This window comes from Anguilla anguilla, chromosome 10 (genome assembly GCF_013347855.1).
Source record: "Anguilla anguilla isolate fAngAng1 chromosome 10, fAngAng1.pri, whole genome shotgun sequence".
NCBI lineage: Eukaryota > Metazoa > Chordata > Actinopteri > Anguilliformes > Anguillidae > Anguilla > Anguilla anguilla.
In genome coordinates, this window is record NC_049210.1 from 14,877,236 (window position 1) to 14,898,897 (window position 21,662).

Consider the following 21,662-nt stretch of genomic DNA (forward strand, 5'->3'; position numbering starts at 1 on the left):
TCCAGGTCAGCGGAGAGAGGGAGAAGAGAGATTTAGAAAAGAGCTGATCCCGTCTCGAAACATGAAACAGCTGCCAGGTTTGTGCACGGGGGAAAAACAGCTCCAGGGCTTCCTTTGCAGTCGATATATCAAACAGGACAGCGCACAGGGAAAACAAAAACAGAACGCGTTGCCCCTTTCGGTTGTGTTCAGCCAACAGATTCCAAGTGTGATGTGTGTGACCAAACTTACCACGGTTACCGCGACTGTTCGGAATGAAGAGATGACAGGAAATACTGTAATTACCCAAGGTACTGTATTTTTATTAAAGTCTTTTTTTCTTTTCATTTCTTTTTTTTTTTTTTTAAATTACCAAAATAAAAAGTTCAACATTCCAAAATACAAAGACTAGACCTCGCAAACTGTTTGCTTAAAATACACATTTCATGGGGGGCGTCTCGTCCGAAGCCTGCTCTGTCGTGGAGTTCGCCTGCACGTGACATCTTTAGAGAAATAGCAGCATACAATGACACCGTCGTCCACGGCATAGTGCTCGGTACATGAAGACGTTTGATATCGGATAGCCAGCCCAGAGCAGGACAGGGGTGAGAAACTGGTAAATAACCGAAAACTGTGTGAAGGTTAACAGCAGAAGCATAAAAGTAAAGACGGAATTGGAGAAAGGGGGGTACACCCCAGCTTCTGTAACATCTGCTTTTCATTTGCAGACCCACTGACCGAGCATTAAAAAAAAAAAAAAAAGGTGGCAACATTTCAACCAGTGAGCAGTACAATTTTACCGTGATAATAAACTAAGTCAATCTGAGGGACATTTTCAAAAATCAGATATTAAACATTCAAAGCAAATGGAAAAAAATATAGATATATACATCTCATAGTTAGTGATATGAAACATTATATGCAACTGTACAGCAATTCACTTTTCCTCTATATATAGTTCTATGTACCACAAGCGTGAGTAATAAACTTGCAGATAGATCATCTTTGATATTTGTTAGTTCTATGTGTTACTCTTAATTTAACGTAAAACACATTTCAAGGTTTTACTCCCACTTGAAAAAATATTTCATAAAAGCACATCCACAACAGAGTTAAAGATATGTAGTGTAAGATAATCTCAAACAGAAGGGAAAATACTTGAATATACTTAGCACCCGTTTTCTCCTTTTTTATTTCAACACTCGCAGTGTTGAAGAAGAACACGACGGTGAACAGTTACAAGGGGGCACAAAAAATCTGAAATATTGCTGTTCTGATATCGAGTTTACCAGACAACCTGGCCTTGGGTGGCTATTTTCAGCCTGGCCAAACAGGCATACGCCTACAGAATTAATCTGTATACATTTTGACTGTAAAGGTAGAAACGCAGGTTTTTGTTTTTTTTTAACCTCATGGGGTGTGGGTTAACCTTGTTTGGTAGAGTGCAGGTCTCTGACACTAGAACTGAAGACATGGGAAACCCATGACGTGCTAATTAAAAGCCGCGCCTACGCAGAAAGAGAACGCGGAGAGAGAGACGCTTCTGCTCTCGCACGTTCCTACATTTGGCACCTAATTCACGACACCCCCTCTGCTCTAGTACAGTACGTATTCGATAAAACAGAGTTACCGCAGTTCTCTGCAGCTCATTCAGGTAGTGCTCAGCTCTACAAATGCTACAATTATTTTTTTTAGTGGTGATGCAGTTCCTCAGACAGCAAGGATTAAATCACTTTTTTCTTCATCTTTTTTTTTTGTTTAATCATTGCGCATATGATTGTACAGCCCACATTCAAATTAAAGTTGACGTGTCAAAAGAACACGTCGGTGATAACTGGAAACAAGTCAGAAGTCAGAAATAAATTGCAGTGGAATGCAGTTATGCAAAAAATGTGGAATGTAGTTTGGAGCAAAGGCCCTGCTGCATGTAGTGTTTACAAGCACAGAGATTTCTTGTTCCCATTAAGCAGTACATGGTGGTACTCACAAAAAAAAAACCGTTGCATAAAAAACAAAATGTAAGAAATCATTATTTTAAAAAAATCAAAATCCCTTTGAGCATCACGTTATCAGAATATAAATGTAGATGACATGAGCTGATGCAAGATGAAAAAATAATTTTGTAAAATAAATTCAAAAATACACTCTGGAGCTGTGAGTTCATAAAAAAGAAAAGAAAAAAAGAAAAAAAAAAGGGCGGCTTCACAGTATGGCCCGTGACTGTCCAGACTGGAGAGATGAGGAGCAGAGAAGTGGAGGAGAGGAGGAGCGGAGGAGCAGAGGAGAGGAGGAGCGGAGGAGCGGAGGAGCGGAGGAGGAGCCGGGGCGTTGGCGGCGGCGTTAGGACTTGAAGACGTGCACGGCGCGCACCACGTACTGCCTGCAGATGGGGCACTCGCTCATCCGCTTGCCGCACTTGGTGCAGGTGACCATGTGACCGCACTCCAGCAGCACGCAGTCGATCACCGCGTCCATGCAGATCCGGCACAGGTTGTCCTCGCTGTTGGTCAGCGGCAGCCTCTCGCCGTCTGCGAAAGCAAAGAGGGACGGAGAGCAGGAGGGTCACACATCCGCCCCAGTCACATCCTCCCCACATCTGCGGGACGAAGCCGCCTCCCTCCGCTAGTGTTTATCAGCGCCCCGCCTTCTGATCCTGGGGTTCCCTTTCCCAGAACACACTTTTCCTCTAATAACTCAAAGGAGGCTAAAAGAAGCTATTGAACATTAAGAGGATGACGTGTCCCCATTTGTCTGGTTTCTGAGACAAATATCCTGAGAAGCTGAGACTCACAGAAATCTACCACCCTCCACCACCACATAAACAATAACATTTTATTTATTTATTTATTTTTTTGAGAAATATCGCCATTCTTACACAGGAAATGAAAACCAGCTGCATAACATGTCTTCAAACTTCTATGTCATCAACTTGATATTATTCTGTCTGGCGCTGATATTTATTTTTCCTTTTTCTGTAGCGAGCCCTGTGGTAATGTTGACCTTTTGCAGAGGAAGCACAGTGATTGTCAGACACTGACAGACACTGCATTGCTGTACAAATGGCAGAGAGGTAGACCATTCACCTACTGCAGCAATTTCAGTTTACAGTCAACATGAACGACAGTGCGGCATAGTGACCAAACAGCTGGGTGAACATCTGGAGATTGTTGGTTCAGTTGCCAGGTGGGAAGGGAATTCTACTGTAATTAATGTAGAGTACCATTAAGCAAGGTACTCTACTTTAATTGGGTCAATTATGTCAGTTGTATAAATGGACAAATTGTATTCAAATATAATATGTACAACGTATAATAAGAATTCTGTCCAAAATCTAATTATGCAGGAGTTGTTCATTTATTATGCATCCCCTGCAGGTAGCCGACAATATTAATTCACCATTTAGCACTTAATCTACTTCTCCGAGGCCAAGGATCGCAGGACCTCCGGATGGGCTGTGTGCTGTATGTAGGTAACAAGGCCACGGAAGCCTTGTGATCTAAATTTCTGCCTTTCAATGAGAATGCCGCACTTCATGCATCCTGCAAACGTATTATTCCAATGAATGTATACATCCCCAAAAAATGAGGGTCGCAGAATCTTCTGCAAGGAAGTCGAAATGCATCATAACAATAAGTGAGCCACTAAACCTGTCAGGGGCCCATTATTAATCATTGTGCAGCGTCTTCCATCGCCTCAGTGAATGACTCTGTCTCCAGAAACCCAACAGGTCATAACGTGCTGGTGTCCACAGCCAGACAGAAGCTCAAGTCGAGGGCTCACGTGGTTAGGCGGCCATATTGCGTATCACAATCACTGTCCGTTTCAGCTCTTCTTGCGTCTTTGGGCCCCCAAAACCACTTTCAGTGAGCCACCGAAATTTTGCCAGAGTTTTGGGCGATCAAAAAAATGCACAGGTCCAGAATATAGCACCACATGCGAGTTGACCAGGCCTTACCTCCTCCATGTACAAAAACTTACAATTGACAGCGAATTCAAAATTGGGCAACCGTGCAGCAGGCGGGAGGGTAGGACACATGCTCTGAAGCACTGATGGGGTGCTAATGGTGGAGAGGAGCAGATCCAGACGGCACGCGGGGAACACACAGACCTTGGGCACTACGTCAGTTCCAAAGGAACCCACAAACGGAGCAATACAGATGAATGCGGAGGTAGGGATCTGCCGATACGTTCAGTTGTTACCCCCATGCTCTCGTAGCGCTAGGTTGTGCTCATTTTTTGGCCGGATTCTCATAGATTCTGTACGGAGAGTTCTCCTCGTCTGCTCTCACTAGTTCCCATAACTCTAAACATAATGTCAAAGGAATTTTCCTGGCATGAAAAAGACAATGAACTCCGGGGCGATGACTTGGAGCTCCTCCAGAACGCCACTTAAACATAGCGGCTCACCCTATGTTCTTTCTCCTTTATAGGATTATTTCAGACTCGCGCCCATAAGTCATTCGGTACGACGGTTAAAAACTGTCAATAAGAATGACATGACGGATCTCAAAGAGCACAAATGCATCTGAAGCTTTGCAGCAGGGAAAGGTAAAGGGAGGACAGAAGAACACAATGTCCCATGGTGCATCGCTGCGAGGAGTCGCATGCTTCTGCCACTGCCATGCACAGTGACCTCATGCTGTGGAATGATATGGATGATGATGTCACAAACACTGCTAATGGAGACATGGGTGTGGCCCGAGCGCACGGTCAGGTGCATTCATTAGCCTCTTACCTCCGAGTCCACCATTGCAGATAGGAGGGGGATAGGCAACCACTTTTGTGGGAGGGGTAAAACACAGTTATTAGATAAGGCTGTCTTATCTGGTCCCTGCATCTCACTTTCATTGCAAACCCCCATGTGAAGTATTTGCTGAAACCAAGAAATCAGAACCCCCATAGGGGAAGCATAAAATGTCCTCCATTACTTCTAGTTCCTCAGACAGCATGCATAGGGAGCTCTGTGGGAACTAACACACATCTATTGTACACCAAAGCACTCAGAAAATGGATAGCATTTTCATCCGTCTATAAATGACAGTGCAGATAATGTTTATACAAGGGGCTATCGGGTGGTTGATTCAAAGAAAACAATATGTCAAGTGTCTTACCTGCAGTTATACTGTTGCTCACATTTTCCACTGAAAGAAGAAAAAAAACGAGAGGAGTTAATGGATTCTCTGCCGAAGACAACGGAAGATCATTAGTCATTTCATAAAGTCATCAGTTCTGATCATAACCACCAGCTTGAGGTTAAAAATGGAGCAGTGCATTTTAATTGTAAAATCTGGTGTTGCAATGGGGCCGTAAAAATCAAATAAGTGCAGCCAAGATGGCGGCTAGGCTGCTCGGTACAGACCGCAGGGAGGAGACGAGCAGGCTGCAGTACGAGCGGTGACACGAGAGCCTGCTCATTGTTACTGTCTGTCCATTGTTATGAGGCACTAGGCGTTCCAAAAAGATGCGCACACCATTAACGGCTACAGCTACTTTCACTCATTGCGGTGTGAAGCAGTACGTTTCCATCTATCTGGTCTCCTTCAGCCAGGAACGATGGACTCAGACAGACCGCCGCTCCTGATTGGCCGCAGATGCTTCCATGGCTCTGGAGCCATATCCCTCATGTAGGTGCCGGCCTCAAATCACCCATCCTACACGCCTCAAACCTTCTGGACAAGACCGTCTGATTCTGGGAGCTGTGGCTGCTATTCACACCATCTCCAAGGCAACAGCGAGATTTAAATACACTGCTGTCAGTGGGGTGGGAGAAAACACTTTGCTTTGATAAAGCGAAGCTTCAGACCATCTGACACTGGCTCCAAATACAGTTGCAAGTGTATATAAATATCTTGTTGTTGAGCCCAGGTTGAAGCCATGCATATGCATTTTTTGACTGGTGCATCTCATTTAGTAGTGATTGCACAGCTGTTTCACAGAATGAAAAAAGAATGGCATCCAAAAAGAAAAGCGCTTCCATCCAAATCCAAAGTATTGTTTCACAATAACCCACTGATGATATGAAGCAGCTTGCTTTCAATGTTTCTCATTTTAAAATACCAGCAGGCCACATTTGAGGTGAACAAGCATGTCATTAGGTGACTGCTACTTATGAACATGACAGCATGCGAAGAGGACTGCTTCGACAGGAACATAAACCTTATGTTAGCGTACATGCTTACATTAAGCCTTAATGATAAAGACTCAGTGAGAGTGCTGTACATGCATGAGTGTCAGGCGGGCCGCTCACTGGATTTCCTGTTCTGCTCGTTCTCTCTGAACAGCCTGCTCACGCGCTCCACCAGCTCCCACTTCTCGCAGCAGCCCGAATAGTTGACGAAGTTGCGGGCGAGGACCTCCTTCAGCTGCCTGACGGACAGGTTCTCGATGTCTTCTAAGCTGGCGATGTCCGACAGGGAGGCGCGGGCCCGCTTCCGGGTCAACGGGCTGGCCTGTGGGGAAGAGAGGGGGGCGTGACCTCCGAGCCACGAAGCCTCGGAAACCCACAGCGGTTCATAATGGAACCCTATACCAATACCTAACCCTACACCAAACCACGCTCCAACTGACGGCTACTCAACTCCAGGTCCCGATGGCCATAGTGTCTGCAGGTATTTCCTTCAACAATACACTACGTCACCTGATTTAAGTAATGGGCGTACAAGCAGGTAGAATAATTAGCAAAATTAGGTGGTGTAGCGCGTGGCTGCAGCAAATTCCTGTAGAAACTGCAGCCCGCAGGACCTGGAGTTCAGTAGCGCAGCTGCAACCCATATTGGTTATACTGAAACGGTTATTGATGGAACCCCATGCTGTTTCACACAGGAGCTGGATACTAATTCATACTGGAGCCCATATCAGTTCATATTGGAACACCATAATGGTTTCATCAGAAGATATGTGAAGCATGTGCATATAAATAGAAAAGATAATCATTGACAGTACCTTAACTATATTCGCGGTGCAGCTCATGATAAAGGTATAATACTGTAGCATAATGCGCTAATGTTACTCAGTTCAACTGCAATTACCCAAACCTTCAGTGTGTTTGGATTTTTCCAGAAACAAAGAACAAGGTAACGGCTGCACTGAAATTCAGCGGCGCGAGAGCAGCGAGAGTCCGTCGGATTAGGGAAAGGTGACCTCACCTCTGGCGTGTTTTCATGAGTCTCCAGGTTCAAGAGGGAGAGAGACGTGGCATCGCCTTGATCCTGCAGTCGACACAAAAGGCAGGGGGGAGACAGCGTGAGCCCTCCAGGCCTTACGGCTGCTTAAAAGATGTTCTGTGGATGAGGGTCCGAGCCAGGCTGGTTTTAGCAGCGATTACAGACGCCGGGCTTTCATTGGCCAGGCGATACTCTAATCCTGCCGGCCTTGCCTTCCATTCACAGAAAAGCTTCCTGTTGACAGGCACGCCGGGGGGTATATATAGAGCCATTCACCTTTGATGATCCGTTTGAACTCCTGAGATTTAAATACCCTGGAATGAAGTGGAGGACGCGGCCTAATCCATCCTAATGCCATTCACGTTCATCTGCTGGCTGCGTAACAAGGATACATGTGTCTAGAGTGGATTCCTCCAGGCTCGCTATTAATAATTCTGTGTAATTTGCCGATTGGAACAGACAGATTTTTGTTAGAACTATACCATAGAACAAAGTGAATCCGCGCAGCCAAATGCAGCAGCGTCAAACGCGGTTCTCTGAGAATGACGTAGTCCTCCTTTTTGGTCAATCCATACCGAAGCAATCAGATTCCTTTCGGAGATCAATCCTCCCTCAGACCTCCTCCCCTCAGCAGCCATGCATGCAGATTAATGGGAAATGAGCCTTGTGGAAAACAATGTGTCTGCAATCCTCAGCATGTAACGATGAAGCTCAGAACCTCCCTGCCATCCGCTGTTCAGTGAAAGCCTTTTCCAGTGGTCGCTAGTCCATGGAACGCTGCGTATGGAATGCTGGACATTTCAAAATCTGCGTTTTACACCAATTAATTTGCATTCTGATAAAAATAACTATTAATATGCAAACTACCTATAGCAACGCAAAAACTGTATGTTGTTCATAATTTGATTATGACACTATAACAGAAGTGAAATGAAACCGCAGGCTTAGCGGGATGAAATTAGACACAAATAATGTTTTGGCGTTCTGATCAAAACAAATATTTGCCACACAGGCTAATAATATTTTAAAAACCCTAGGAGCAATTTCTGTTTTAATTTACCCATTTTGAGCAAGCTAGCTAAAGTGTGACATGTCGTTTGGCAATTTTTTCTGCATAAAAACCACATAATCCTGCATTGAAGCAGGACTCACTCGCTCACTTACACAAGCACTTGTGTGCACACAAACACTTGCACACTTGCTTGCACATCCTCACACACACGCATGCACACACCAACATTGTGCATATATACTCATGCACCCACACACGCACATGTATACTTGCACACAGACACACACATACTCAGTCACACTCATATGCAGTCGCACGTCTCTGCATGCACACGTGATGTGTCCAAGCCTAGCCCCCCTTTCCATGCTGCCCCCAGTGAGCATTTCCCCCGCTGGACCTGCTGTCCCAGCATCCTCTGCTTTTAATAATGCATCGGCCTGCCTGCTTCAGTCCTGCTCAGAGTCCACCCCCCCCCCCCCCCCCACACCACCGCGAGCTGCTTCCCCCCGCCTGTCTTGGCATTTATGGGCCCCTAATCAAATAAAGATCCATTTGAAACACTGGTCCCAAAAAGTCCTCCAGTTAATTGCAAATCCCTTCAGGCCTCAGTGGAAACATCAGTCAGGGATTCTGGGGGCGGTAGTAGGCTGTACTAGGCTGTACTGGGCTGCCCAACCCCCCCTCCCTCCCTTCCCCCCCACAGAGAGTTACTATACAGTCCTTCCAGCACCCTGTCAATAAAAGTGCCCGCATGCTTAGGGAGAATTTCAACAAGGAATTGTTTTTTCTGTGTACTGGAGAATCAGAGCACCTCACGGACACCCCCTCTGTGCACTCTCAGCATCAAGAGGAAATGGGGGGGAAAAAAACAAGCTTTCAGTATTATCTGCTGTTCACTGGAGCACTGATACAATTTCCGCCTTGTAATGGCTGTTACACGGAGAGATTGATATAGCCACACATCAAAAAGCCAAATTTAGACCTTTTAAATGGCACATTGAAACACCAAATGGTCCCAGAGGCAGAAATCGAGACATTTCCCATCTTTTTAAGACCGAGCATTGATGCTTAATGGACTTATTGAACCACATGTTGTTACGAGCATTATACAAATGGCCCTGGAGACATAAAATAAGCAACAGGGAAGATTTACACACCGTACATTGAGCCCCCGCCACTGTCCCCATTACCACGCTATACCATTCCACATTTACAGAATGGAATAACAGTACAGGACCGGACCTCACTGCAACTGCGGCCGACGCCATGGTCTATGTTCAGAGGAGACGACGTAGTTCTGTTTTTAAATGAAATAATGCTAAAATGGTGTCCAATGCAAGACCATGAGCACTACAGGTATTTTATACATATTGCATGCGGGCATGGACGTAGATTCCAGAGGGGACAGGGGGACCCCCCTAACTTTGGGGAAAATATTATAATTTTGTATTGGGTTGGTGTTGTTAGTGTCTCTCCCCCCAAAAGAAAATTTCCTGTTGAAATGAGATCTGGGACCTTGTGCGTAGGTACACTTCATCAGCCTGACTGACATGGCGGCTGGAACAGCACCTGTGTGAACTGTAAGGAGTACATTTGCCTTTGCATTACAATCAGGAGTTGCGATTTTTCTTTATCAGTCATCAACGTTCATCTTCATTTGCACCCCTTCCATAAGTAAAGCCCATCTCATTATGTATTTCGGGTGTGGTTAATCTGTTTACCCGGAGGGCGGGTGGGGGGGGTGTGCTTAGCCTGCATACTCGGAGGGTAGGGTGTGGGGGGCGTGGCTAGCCCGCATGCCTGCAGGGTGGGGAGGTGTGGGGGGCGTGGCCGGCCCACGTACCTGGAGGGTGGTCCCTGAGCTTTCGCTCCTGCTGAAGGGTTCTCCCTGAGAGGCGGAGAGCGCGGACTGCTCGGAGGCGGAGCGCACGGTGGAGGGGGGCGGGGTGAAGCGGGAGCGGGGGCGGGAGTGCAGGCTGGCCGCGTCGGGGTCCTCCTCGCCGTCCGCCCCCTGGTGGCAGAGCACCAGGTCCACCAGGTCCTGCTTCTCGCGGCAGGTGTCGGTGGGGATGTTGCGCAGCAGCAGGTACTGCCGCAGGTCCTTGACGCGCAGGCGCATCAGCTGCGGCCGCTGGAAGGCCGTGCCCTTCAGCAGGTGGCAGGTGGCGCACCTGCGCAGGTTCTCCGCCAGCACTGAGCACAGGGAGCAGAAGTTCTTCTTGCAGTCGCAGCAGATGTGCTGAGCGAGAGAGAGAGAAAGGGAGGGAGGGAGAGAGAGAGAGAGAGAGAGAGAGAGAGGGGGGAAGGGATAAGCAGGGGTGTCAGTGTACAGGTGCCCAGGCTTTGAGTGGGGTTCCCAAAATGGAGCTCATATCACACAGGTAGTTCATTACATGACTCTACTAAATTGGGCTTTTAGCAAAGCTATTCAGAGCCTTTGTTAGTGGCCTAATAAAGGCTGGCCTTTGATTTAGCCCACGGGGTCCACTCAGTGGAAAGAGAGACAGGTGAGAATGCCGTGGGCGTTGGAAACTGGGCTTTTAAAGATAAACCCTAAAAGGACAGAAATCAGCATCTTAAAGCGTTCCTCAGCCGACGCGTATCCGCGTCCCGTTATCTCCAGATGCCCGGACCGGGCCGGCGGCAGATCCTTTCTTTCATGTCACCGGCGTCAAGCGGTAATAAATGCATGCCCAGGGATTACTCGTTCCGTTGGCATGGCGACCAGGAAAAAGCAAGGGTGGGCGAGGAGGGGGGTGGGGGGGGGGCTGTGGCTGGGAAGGGACTGACTGACAGACTGACTGACGGTACTCCTGACGGTGACGCTCAGAGATGAACTTTCTTCTCGGCTGTCCGTCACCGGCTTATGTAAGCCCAGGAGCGGGGCGGGGCGGGGCAGCGGGAGTGCCGGGCGGGGGGGCGGCGTTTGATAAGGTGCCGGATGCACGGCGGATGGCCCGGTGAAGCGCATCACACAGGAGACGCGGGGCCGGGACGGACTGTCCGTCACTGGCGCCGATCCACACCTCCCCCCCCCAGGTGACGGGCTGCCTTTAATGTCCAGGAAAGAGGCATCCTGCATCCCAACAGCCATGAGCAACACGGCTGAGCTGGAGCACTTATTCCCACCCTTTAATCTGCACAGGGCCTGTTCAAATACAGCGCACAATGCCTCTGCGATATGCCCCGAATGACATTTAGAGGACTCTCCAATTCAAGAATGATATGGATATCTCTGAAGCACACCACTCACTGCTGCTGCTGCTGCTGCTGAAGCATCACAGTGTGAGCTGCAGCTGTGAGATCTCTGGATAAATGATTTAGCTCCAGATGCAAAATCTCCGTATTTCTCTTCATCCCAACATGGCCACCTTGGGCCTGTGTGTATGGGGGGGGGTGTAATGAGTCGCCTCCCTACACTGCGCCACCCTGCACTGGGCCACTCCCTGTCTGAGCACGTGGCCCAACCCTTCACCCATATTCAACAGCGTCTTATCCTGGCTGGCTCTTAGCACACAGGGGGATCGTATGCAAAAACGACCGAGACCTACGCACTAAATCACCTGGGACCGGGGGTGACAGGACAGGGGGCGGGACGACATGCGCAGCCTCTATGCAGGGGCGGGGTTTACGGGTTGTGGTGCGCTCCAAGTGATCAGAGGCCTATGGCCATACCTGACCCTGTGAATCTCTTACACGACTCACAAATCACAGTTTGTCCAGGAGAGTCCATTAACGGACAGCGGCTGTTATTCATTAATGCGCCGAGTATCTGAGGCAACTTAGGGGCGGGCCAACAGGTCAGTCTGTTACCACGGCATCGCTTGCCAGCCTAGTCATCATCAAGCGTGAAACACTCGCTTTTTCATATCTGGCAAGAATTATGCCTTGTGAAACCCAAACAGAAAAGGAATATATTGGAAAATACATTGAATGTACTCCTTTGAAACAAGTCAACTTATAATGGAAAATATAAACATTTCTGCTGCTTGGAAATATTGTGATTTACTACATTTCTGTGAAATATGTTTATCACTATATTTACTACATTTCTGTGAAATATGTTTATCACTATATTTTCCAAGACATCTAAATATGAACAATATATTACAGTACAATCGATTTCTGTCAGGGAAGGCATGTCACATTTACCTTTAATCTTCCTAACAGTAGGTTCCAGTTATCCATTATAACTTCAATACGATTACCATGGCAAATGTATTCAGAAAATAATAATTACATTACTGTATCCCATAACACAGCAAGTACCGTACAGTGGATAGTAGATAATCCTGTAGACATATCACATACACACTTAGCTGAATGAAGCCTAGTTCAAATGAGTACATTTGTGGCCAGTTCATTATGCAATTTCGAACACTTAAAACAGTTATGGGCACTCAAGGCTGTTTTAGACAGCTAGCCTGGTTTATCAAAACGAAATGTTAAGCGAAATGTACGAGGGAGGACCGATGCATAATTGGAGTACTTCTCCTGCATCCACTTAACCCTCATCATGAGAGTGCATTAGACGGCGTCTTTCCGTGACCCCGGATACCGGGGTAGAGGCCACGGGGATGTACACCGGCCCCCCCGCCCCTCCACACACCTTCCTCCTGAAGACGGAGAAGGCCTGGCCGCAGGCCTTGCATACGAGGCAGGGGCTCCCTGAGCTGGCGGGCGGGTAGGTGGAGTAGCCGGCGCTGGGGGCGAAGCGGAAGGGTCCGGCGCCCGCCCCGAAGCCGGGCTGCTGTCCGCGCACCGCCCCGGTCCCCATCACTTCATTCAGCAGTCCGCAGCATGAAGCCCACATGGACGAGGCCCCAGCCTGAGGGTCACACAAGCACACAGGTTTTTAGGGGGGTCAGGGGTCGGCGAGGCAAAGCCAAGGGGGCACGTCTGCCGTGGGAGAGTGAGGCTTCTGGCGCCGCCTCAGAATGGGCGGAGCTTTTGTGTTCCGTTTTCAGCCAATCACAGCGCACTGATATGGAGCGCTCTCTCATTGGTTCATATGAGCTAGAGGTTGATATAATGTGGTATTGGCACTCTTTATGAGATTATCTGAACGTAGCCTCATTCTCCCACTGCACTGAGTCAAGGACCAAGTTTTGCTAACAGTAGACCTTCGGATTCTCTTTACCATCAGATCAGCTCACACAAAAAACATCCAGTAAGTTCTGTGGGCAAAAACAACTTGTTAATGATAGCGGCCAGTGGAGACCGGGCAAACTAGTCCAAGCTAACAGAATCTCTGATTACACATGCTCAACCACGAAGTGGATGGACTACAGTGGCGTTTTTGCTGTGACATGCAGAATTGGTCATGCAGGCACGTAGGTAGGGGCAGAATTTTGTGTAAACAGTATGAATCCGTGGATGCGCCCTGCCTTGTGTTAACGGTCCAGGCTAGCGGTGGTAGTGTACTAGTGAGGGGAATGTTTTCTTGGTGCACATTAGGCCCCTTAACACCATAACGCTCACTTCCATGAATATTACACTGATTTCAGTTGACTCCATTGGCCTGCACAGCCCCCAGAACTCAATTGAATAGAACACCTTTGGGTTAAAATTGGAATGGGAGGTTTGCAGTATGAATGCAGAAATTTTGCAGGAACTGCAGCACTTTGTTGAATCCATGCCACAAAGAATTCAGGCTGTTTTGGAGGCAAAGGGGGGTCCTAACCAGTAGGCTACTAGATGGGTGTAACTAATAAATGTATATAGACACACAAACACACACACATACTGTATATATGTACAGTACATATACAAATAATCATTCACAAACATTGTGTATGACCACCATTGTGTGAAGCCTCTCACACTGCATGACTTAGCCTAGGTGTTCCGATAACCTGCTTGGCTGGTTGTTCAAACTCCGTCCCAACATTGTTTCTGGGAAATAATAGCGCGCGCTTTTGGGACGTTGCGAGCGGTACAAACAGGCGCGCTCTAAAAATAGCGGGCGGTCTCATGGAGACCGGATATTAATCCCCTGCGATCCACACAGCGGGACTTAATGAGAAAGCCTCACGGGCAACGGGCTGATGAGCCGGGCCAGCGACGGCAGCCGGCTCCCCGATGGAGCGATTACCTGCGCGGCGTGAGGTAGGGCCGGCGCCGCCGCCCCCCCACGCCCCATCCGTCCGCCCGTGCCCAACCCTCCGCCCGCGCCCGACCCTCCGCCCGCGCCCGTCCCTCCGCCCGCGCCCCGTCCGTCCGCGCCCGTCCGTCCGCCCGCTCTTCACAACCGGCAGGAGGCAGGGCGAAGCCACCCAGCTTCCTGACCTTGCCAAACTTTTCCCAACTATCCCGACCTGCAGTTCCAGCCAATCGAGTCTTTGGCGGAGCCACATTTTCCCACTGGTATTATTAACAGCAGGCAGATAAAAGGGAAAAGTGTATTTATGTATTTATGTAAGGTGAAGAGCTAAGCTTCCTGTTTCCGTACAGCCAGTGCAGCAGCAGCACAGAAACACCAGCAAAAAAGGACACCGAAGGAGCCGCAATCAACGTGTTCACTGTGCTGGAGGAGGAGGCTGCCAAACTGTTGCTGACTGATTTGTGTTTTGCTTTTCGCACACTCCACTCGTCCCCGCCTCACGCCGCAAACAATCAGCGCTCTGTCAGCATCAGCTGCTCCGGAGCGGGAGGAGTGGGGAGGCGCCGCGATCGCGCGTCCCGTGCGGGTCCCCCCCGGCGCCTCTCTGCCCGCGGGAACGCTCCGTGCTGTACCGCGCGCGGTACGGGGGGGGAGCCCGGGCGCGGCCCAGCCGGGAGCACAGACCGGCGGTAAGCCCGCCACCGGCCTTCAGCGCATCAGTCTCTGGGCCGCCTCTTTCTCTCAAACAGGCTGACAGAACAGCGCCGCGCTTCAGACTGCTCTTTTCGCCTCTACCGTACTGCCACCGCGGTCACGGGTTTACTCTGCTTCTGTCACCACAGCCTCCCCCCCCTCCCCCTCTCCTAGGACAGGGGGTTCACTGCAGAGGCGCCCCTCGAAGCGGGACAGGACAGACCCGTTCCGGGTTCCGCCGGGGACCGCGCGCGGAGGATCAAAGCCGAGCGGCGCATTAAAAATGCAAACCTCTGCCTGTCCCGAGGGGACGCCACACACCGCCCTTCCAAACGTGCTGTGAGGGCTCAGGCAAAACCTACAGCAACACTCCATCCCATAATAACAGACGCGGTCATGGCAGCGGAGAGACTTTAGAATAACAGACGTTACCGTTCTGGCGAAGCTGGGTCCATGCCACGGGCTGAGCTTTTCTCCTATGGCCTTAATTAGCCTAGCTCTCTGGAAATCAATGGAGGAACTAAGTCACGGAAATAGGACGGAACAGCAACAGGAAATGATTCGTCCCGTGCCGCTGAATGGCGACCTGGTCCTAGCGATGACCCCAGCTGCACCTCCCGTCTCACTGATGCTTACCTGGATAACCATCATCTGTCAACCTGTTCAATCTCACATACGGGCCCATTCATTGGCCTTCACTCATTGGCCCTTCAATGAAAAATCCTGCATCAGTTCAAGAGAGTGGGGCAAGTGTGCGCTTCCAAGTGTGTGCTGCCTGCTGCAGCTTCTTTCCCCACTCTGCAATCCACCTGCAGAGCTGCACCGTCACTACCTAAGAGCACTCTTCATGCACAGCTGGGGCAGGGAGACTATAGGCAACCAATCAGCCAGAGGTTGCCGCCGGAAACCCTCCCCTACTGGATAACGCTACAGCCAATTACGTGTCACCCTAGGGGTTGCCAGCCAGTCAGTACTGGCACATTCAGGATGCTGTGTCAGGCCATGGGTGCATCATTACAACAGGAACCACTGCTTCATATGATACACGACAGCTCAGCGATGAATACATTTATGTTTCTCTTAAACCCAAAGCCATTAAAGATTTATCTGAAACCAAAACCAGAAAACACAGCAGGGCCCCAGTAGGCCTGAACCTAATCCTTGGCATGCAGGTTGTTCTTTGATAGCCAGCAATGAAACAAACCTGACTGCTGCCATCAAACAGAGGCACGCTATAGGCTAAGTCACAGAATTTTCCCAAAAAAAGAAACATCCACAGGTTCATTCTAGTTGCTGGAGTTTGGTTCAGACTGCTTTTTAAAGAGCGCAGTACTGTGGTATTCTGCAAATAAAGTCCTGGAAATGGCTGGAAAATTAAGTCACACTTTAAATGGAGACGTCACCATCACATTAGGCTCTTTCACAATGGAGGCACAGTAAAGCCACATAGTTCTGTATGAAGTTGGAGCACACAGGCGATTATTCCCAACTCAGTTAAAGAGAGCCCAGGGCTCCAACCCCTGAAACACACGATGCCCTAAAACTTCAGGTGAGATCAGCATAAAATGTACATAAGAAATTAAGTCACGCTGTCTGTCTTCTGTGTTTCTGAAGAGAGCAAAGTGTGTGTCACCAATAACGCAAGCAATCTATGTGCCGCAGGTGATATGTCCATCACCTTCACATTGGCCAACAAATTTAAAGAAAGCCACTCAGTTTGCGTTACAAACGCCAATCTGAAAGTAAACAATCCCATTTTGAGTATAAATGCAGATGTACTCTTGGGGTAGCAGCAGACACATTTTTTTTTCAAAACGTGATGAATGAGATGAGACTAAATCAAATATTATCAGAGTGTTTTCTTGGTTTGTTACAGTAATAAAGTCAAAAACGGTTATGCTCTTATAGCCTCTCCTGGGATATTAAAATCTGACTGGCAGTTTCAATAACAGCAAATATGCAATATTTACCTGCTTAATGAGACATATTTATCAGTGCGAGACTTCTCCTACTTTGTATGGGTTTTGACAGATTCCAAATGACCATGCCCGCTCAGGACAAGTAAACATCTCAGAATCGTTTAGAGGGTAGCAATAAGCCTGTGGCATTCCCTGAACAAAACCAAATTTTAAAATGAGACAGACACAGAGAAATAGCCACAGTCTCCCACCCCTCACATTTGGAGCTGTGTCAATCAGGAGGTCTCTACAACAGGACCCACTGTTCAGCTGCATTTCAGCCACAGCAGCGATACTGCAAGACACTGAAATATTTACACAGCATGCAATACCATGCAACAAAGAACTCATTTCATAAAGGTCAAGGGTTTAAACTATAGTTTGAATATTGGGGGTGCTGAAAAATGCATGGACCCCAAGAACTTCAGCCTTGTAGGGGAGACTCTGTAGGCATGCCCCCTGGGAGAATTTATTATTTTTTATTTTTTTAAGAACAGCTGTGAAATGATCATTTCTGATGAATACTAAGGGGAAAATACTACAGATTTCTGATTCATTAATACATCTCATGCGCAGCAGTGGGATATGTTTGCAACTGTAGCAACAATAAGTGCTTGAAGTTTCAAAAAAAAAAAAAAATCACAGAAAACAGTAAACCAGAGGATATCGCGGAAATTGAAAAAAATGGAGAAAGTCAAGAAATCCGTGGTACCTGCGACTTCCGTGACAAACACCCAGCCTTCAGTATATTTAAATCCCATCATGAAATACCCATCTTTATTATATGAAACTATTTTTCTCATCGTCATGCTATATTACTGGGGGGGGGTGAGGGGGGTTATATGGTCTGTTCTGTAATATTTGGGGGGGTTGTAACCCCCCTCATCCCACCCGTAAATTGGGTCCTATAGTAAAATAAGAAACCTACAATGAGGGCCATGCTGCTAAACTACTTTATTTCAAATTTTAATACCAGCCATGACACATCTGCCCCCCAAGACCATACAACAAGCTATGTTTACTACCGTTTGACTGGATAACTCAATTCTATGCACAAAATCTATGCATTGTCACAGGCATACAGAGGCCACATTGTATCTAACACCTGAGTACTATCCTGCAGTTGGGTATAAATAGGAAGGTAATAATGCATTCAGTCAACCATACAATTAGATAGCAGAGCCAGCTTACACTCAAATGATAAAGCAACAAGAGGTTCCCTAGCATTAAAGGGGAACGCCACCCAAAAATCATAATTTATTATGTTTTGTATTGCCCTCAGAATAACTGATGTGATCGGTATTTCATGTGTCAAAGCCAAACCTTTCATCTGTTATCTGAAAAAATAATTATGACCTTTTGAGGTAATGATGTTATTGGGATGAAACTCCTCTTATTCTTAGGGAAAATTTGGGTGTGGCTTCCACTGTGACACTATACATAGGCCTAGATGCATTACTCCAAGATGGGAGATACATAAGGAGAAGATCGGCATGTTGAAAATGTTGTCATTTTCCCCCACCAGTTCACGGGGCTATTTACTATAAAATGTTTCATCGTAAGGTGACGTTCCCCCTTAATAAAGTGGACCCAAGCACATGAGACTACTGTGTGTATAAATACACCACGGTTTTTACATAGCTCATTTTTAGAATTAAATAACACAAACATTGAGTTTTTTGTGATTTTTTCAATAATTTAACAAACTGAAATTGGAATGTAATGCAAATGATGAGCCTAGAAAACAGCGACAATGTTGTAGCCTTTTAGTTGGACTACTATGAAGTAAAATTCTCAACCCATGACCAAAAATATGCCTCCAATTGTTTACTGAACTCTGCATAAATCATGGTAAGAGCTATTTTTAAAATGGCGTGTCTTCTACAGTAATGCCTTCCTGTTGAGGGAATTGCTGTTGCATTTTCTTCTACACTTGAAGCATAGAAATGTGAGCCAGTGGCTGCTAGAGACCGGAGAAAGCACTGCGGGGGGATGGCCTACCATTAGGAAAACACTGTGCGTTCAGCCACAGTGCCGACTGTCATTTTGTGGCAATGAGCAAAATCTAACAGTCAACGGCAAAAACTAAAATTTTTGTTGGGTTATATTTACACCGAGGGCTGACTTCAAACTCTATAAGTTTGACTGCATGCTGACCCAGATAAATGACTGTCTCAGCCTATCTATGCCATTTAGCATATTTACCCCTGCCATACCTATGAGTCATGCCTCAAGATTCTTCACTGGAAATTAGAAACGTAATCTCCTACACTGGCTTTATAGACAATAAGCTTGCAACACAGCAATGTACGCATGGACGCACGTGGTCCTGGGGCTTTTGGGCATCATAAGATGCCAAAACGTCACACACACACACAAGTCATGTAAACAAATTCAGATCAAAGACTTGGACCAAAGCATCACTGGAACTGAAGTCGTTGACAACTGCAATTGTGGGTGAACCATCAACTTTTTCTCAACTCTTCATGTCACCAGTTGCACACAACAGAGAGTAATGCAAACAATCTTTTTTCAAAAAAAAAAAAAAAAACCTTATCAATCAAACGAGCTATTATAAGATTTATCATGCAAGGCTGTGATATGTATTGGATAAGCAAAATCAACTGGCCAAAATCAGATGCCTTGAGGCCACTGGAAATAGTTAATGCAGTGGTACAGATTTATGGTAACAAAGGCTATAAAGACTATGAAATTAATTTCATGCACAGAGGTGCACACACACACCTACACATGTACTTTGTTGAAACAGGATGTGTTGAAGGTGGATTTTGAAACCACTAAGCATCCACTGTTGAATGATGCTTTTGATTTTGTTGCATGGCAATTCCAAATTAGGCGATCTGTATAACAAATACAGCACTGCATACAGTACCCAATAGCAACAACTATAGTTGCAATTTGTCAAATAGAGAGAAAGGATGATGGCTTAGATTGTCTGCGTTAAAATGATTAAATGGTATCCCGGGAAAATAAAGATGACATACAATTATGGGATCCATTAGTTCGTCCATATCGGCTTTTCTTTTTTTTTTTTTTTACAATCCAGGGTACTCCTGCAACTTGATCCACTGCTGCTCTGAACAACTGAAATGCTGCCCTGAACAACTGCTCTGAACTTAACATGTGACTAGATAAAGTAGCCTAACTATTTTTATAAAAATAAAAAACCTACTGTTACATGAGTTTGAACAACAAGGGGATATACTGACTGCTCACGAAGTAGCCTTGTATCAGCGGATAGGTCAGTAATCTGACACATTGAGGTTAAATGTAGCGATACTGTCTGTGTCAGCACAACGCCATTACAACGATGGCAGGATCTTACTTGACGTTTTTGTATTTTTCTCAAGTATAAACTAGTTTAAAACCTAGCTTACGATTTATATATGAAAGGGTACAACCTGTTAAGAAACAAAATAATACACCACCTACTTGGTAACATTTCTTCCCTCACTGAGATAATTAGGTGATCTATGTCATTATGATTCATTTAAAACAAAAATAGTGTTAAACTTTGATCCGTCACTGTTTTAATAAACAAAATCTTGAAAAGTAATTTAGAGTTAGTTGACAATGGCCTGCGAGCTTGTGTAAAACAATGTACGTTAGCCTCTGTTACAATAACTACCGAAAATAGACTTTCAATCACGGACTGCAGCAATAAACTGTGATCTCACTGCATTAGCACAGGTTACCAAGAGTATTTGTGTTCTTCAATGACCGCTGTTATGCTTTCGCTAAGCAACTTAGCAAGCTCATGAGCTGTGGTTGTCATTGACAAAACCGAAGCACAGAACTGTATGCTCGCAGCCGTATGTCGGCTCGTGCGCACTATAATTTCAGGCTAGGTTAAAAAAAACTCACTCTTTCAAAGAGTATAAAAGTATAGATATGCTTTATTACTATCTACCTGATGACAACCTAATTTCGTGCCAAAGTAATGCTACACTATTTGTAGTATGATGACTACCCAGCTCGTAGCTAACTGTGGGTTAGGCTGAGTGATTCCAGAGAAAGCCAAGAGAATCTCGATGATGCCATTGCTTAGCCAGCAATTACAAATAGTATGACTTGCAGTTAACAATCTAGTTACTTGCAAAATTACAAGACATCTAAGTAGAGAGCAAGCAGCTAACATTTCTTGTAATTCTTCAGCACTAAAATATAAGCTTGTTAGTTAGTATGTTCTTCCATCTGACTTCAACAGAAGCTTTCGAATTTTGCAATATTATATGAACTTAGGTAGCTAGCTACTGACAATAGATAACTACACATTGCGAGTTCCAGAACACTGGACAAGCTGTATGATTCGACTAACCAGTGACTCTGACAGTATAGTAAAGCTGCCAGCATAGACCCAGCTAGACATACGTTAGTGCCGTTAACTAACCGAAAAGGAAAGGGCTAGCTAGCAAGCTACAAAGCTAAATTAAAAGTTGAAAGAAGCTCATTCAGCAGACAAGCTCTCGCCCTCTGCGTAGCAAACCGTTATTTGTAAATGTGACATAAAATGACTTTACCTTCATAGCAACTCCCGGTTGTGGAATTTACCAAAATATATTGATAGGATGACCATTGCAAGAACACCAAGGATCACTCCATTACGTCTTCGCTTTCCGTCAGTCCCCGTGCCTTAGTAGAACTAACATAAAGTAACAGACACAATTTCCACCAATCATAGGGGAACGGCAGGCACTGCTATCTATAGAAGCCAATCACCATTGAAGGGCGTT

General features: G+C 46.5%; 1 protein-coding gene across 2 annotated transcripts; it reads right to left on the reverse strand.

Moving 5' to 3' along the window:
* Positions 1-1,644: 1,644 nt before the first annotated feature.
* On the reverse strand, positions 1,645-21,560 carry LOC118206997 (E3 ubiquitin-protein ligase RNF34-like). 2 transcript variants are annotated; one of them, XM_035380239.1, is made up of 8 exons: positions 21,450-21,560; positions 12,764-12,982; positions 9,998-10,393; positions 7,125-7,187; positions 6,227-6,428; positions 5,091-5,120; positions 4,715-4,756; positions 1,645-2,507 (listed from the first exon to the last, which is right to left on the reverse strand). In XM_035380239.1, the coding sequence occupies exons 1-8, from the start codon at positions 21,453-21,455 to the stop codon at positions 2,320-2,322; spliced, it is 1,146 nt and encodes a 381-aa protein (XP_035236130.1). In that variant the 5' UTR covers positions 21,456-21,560; the 3' UTR covers positions 1,645-2,319. The 2 variants fall into 2 exon arrangements, with proteins under 2 accessions (XP_035236130.1, XP_035236131.1); XM_035380240.1 differs by lacking the exon at positions 4,715-4,756.
* Positions 21,561-21,662: the final 102 nt, after the last annotated feature.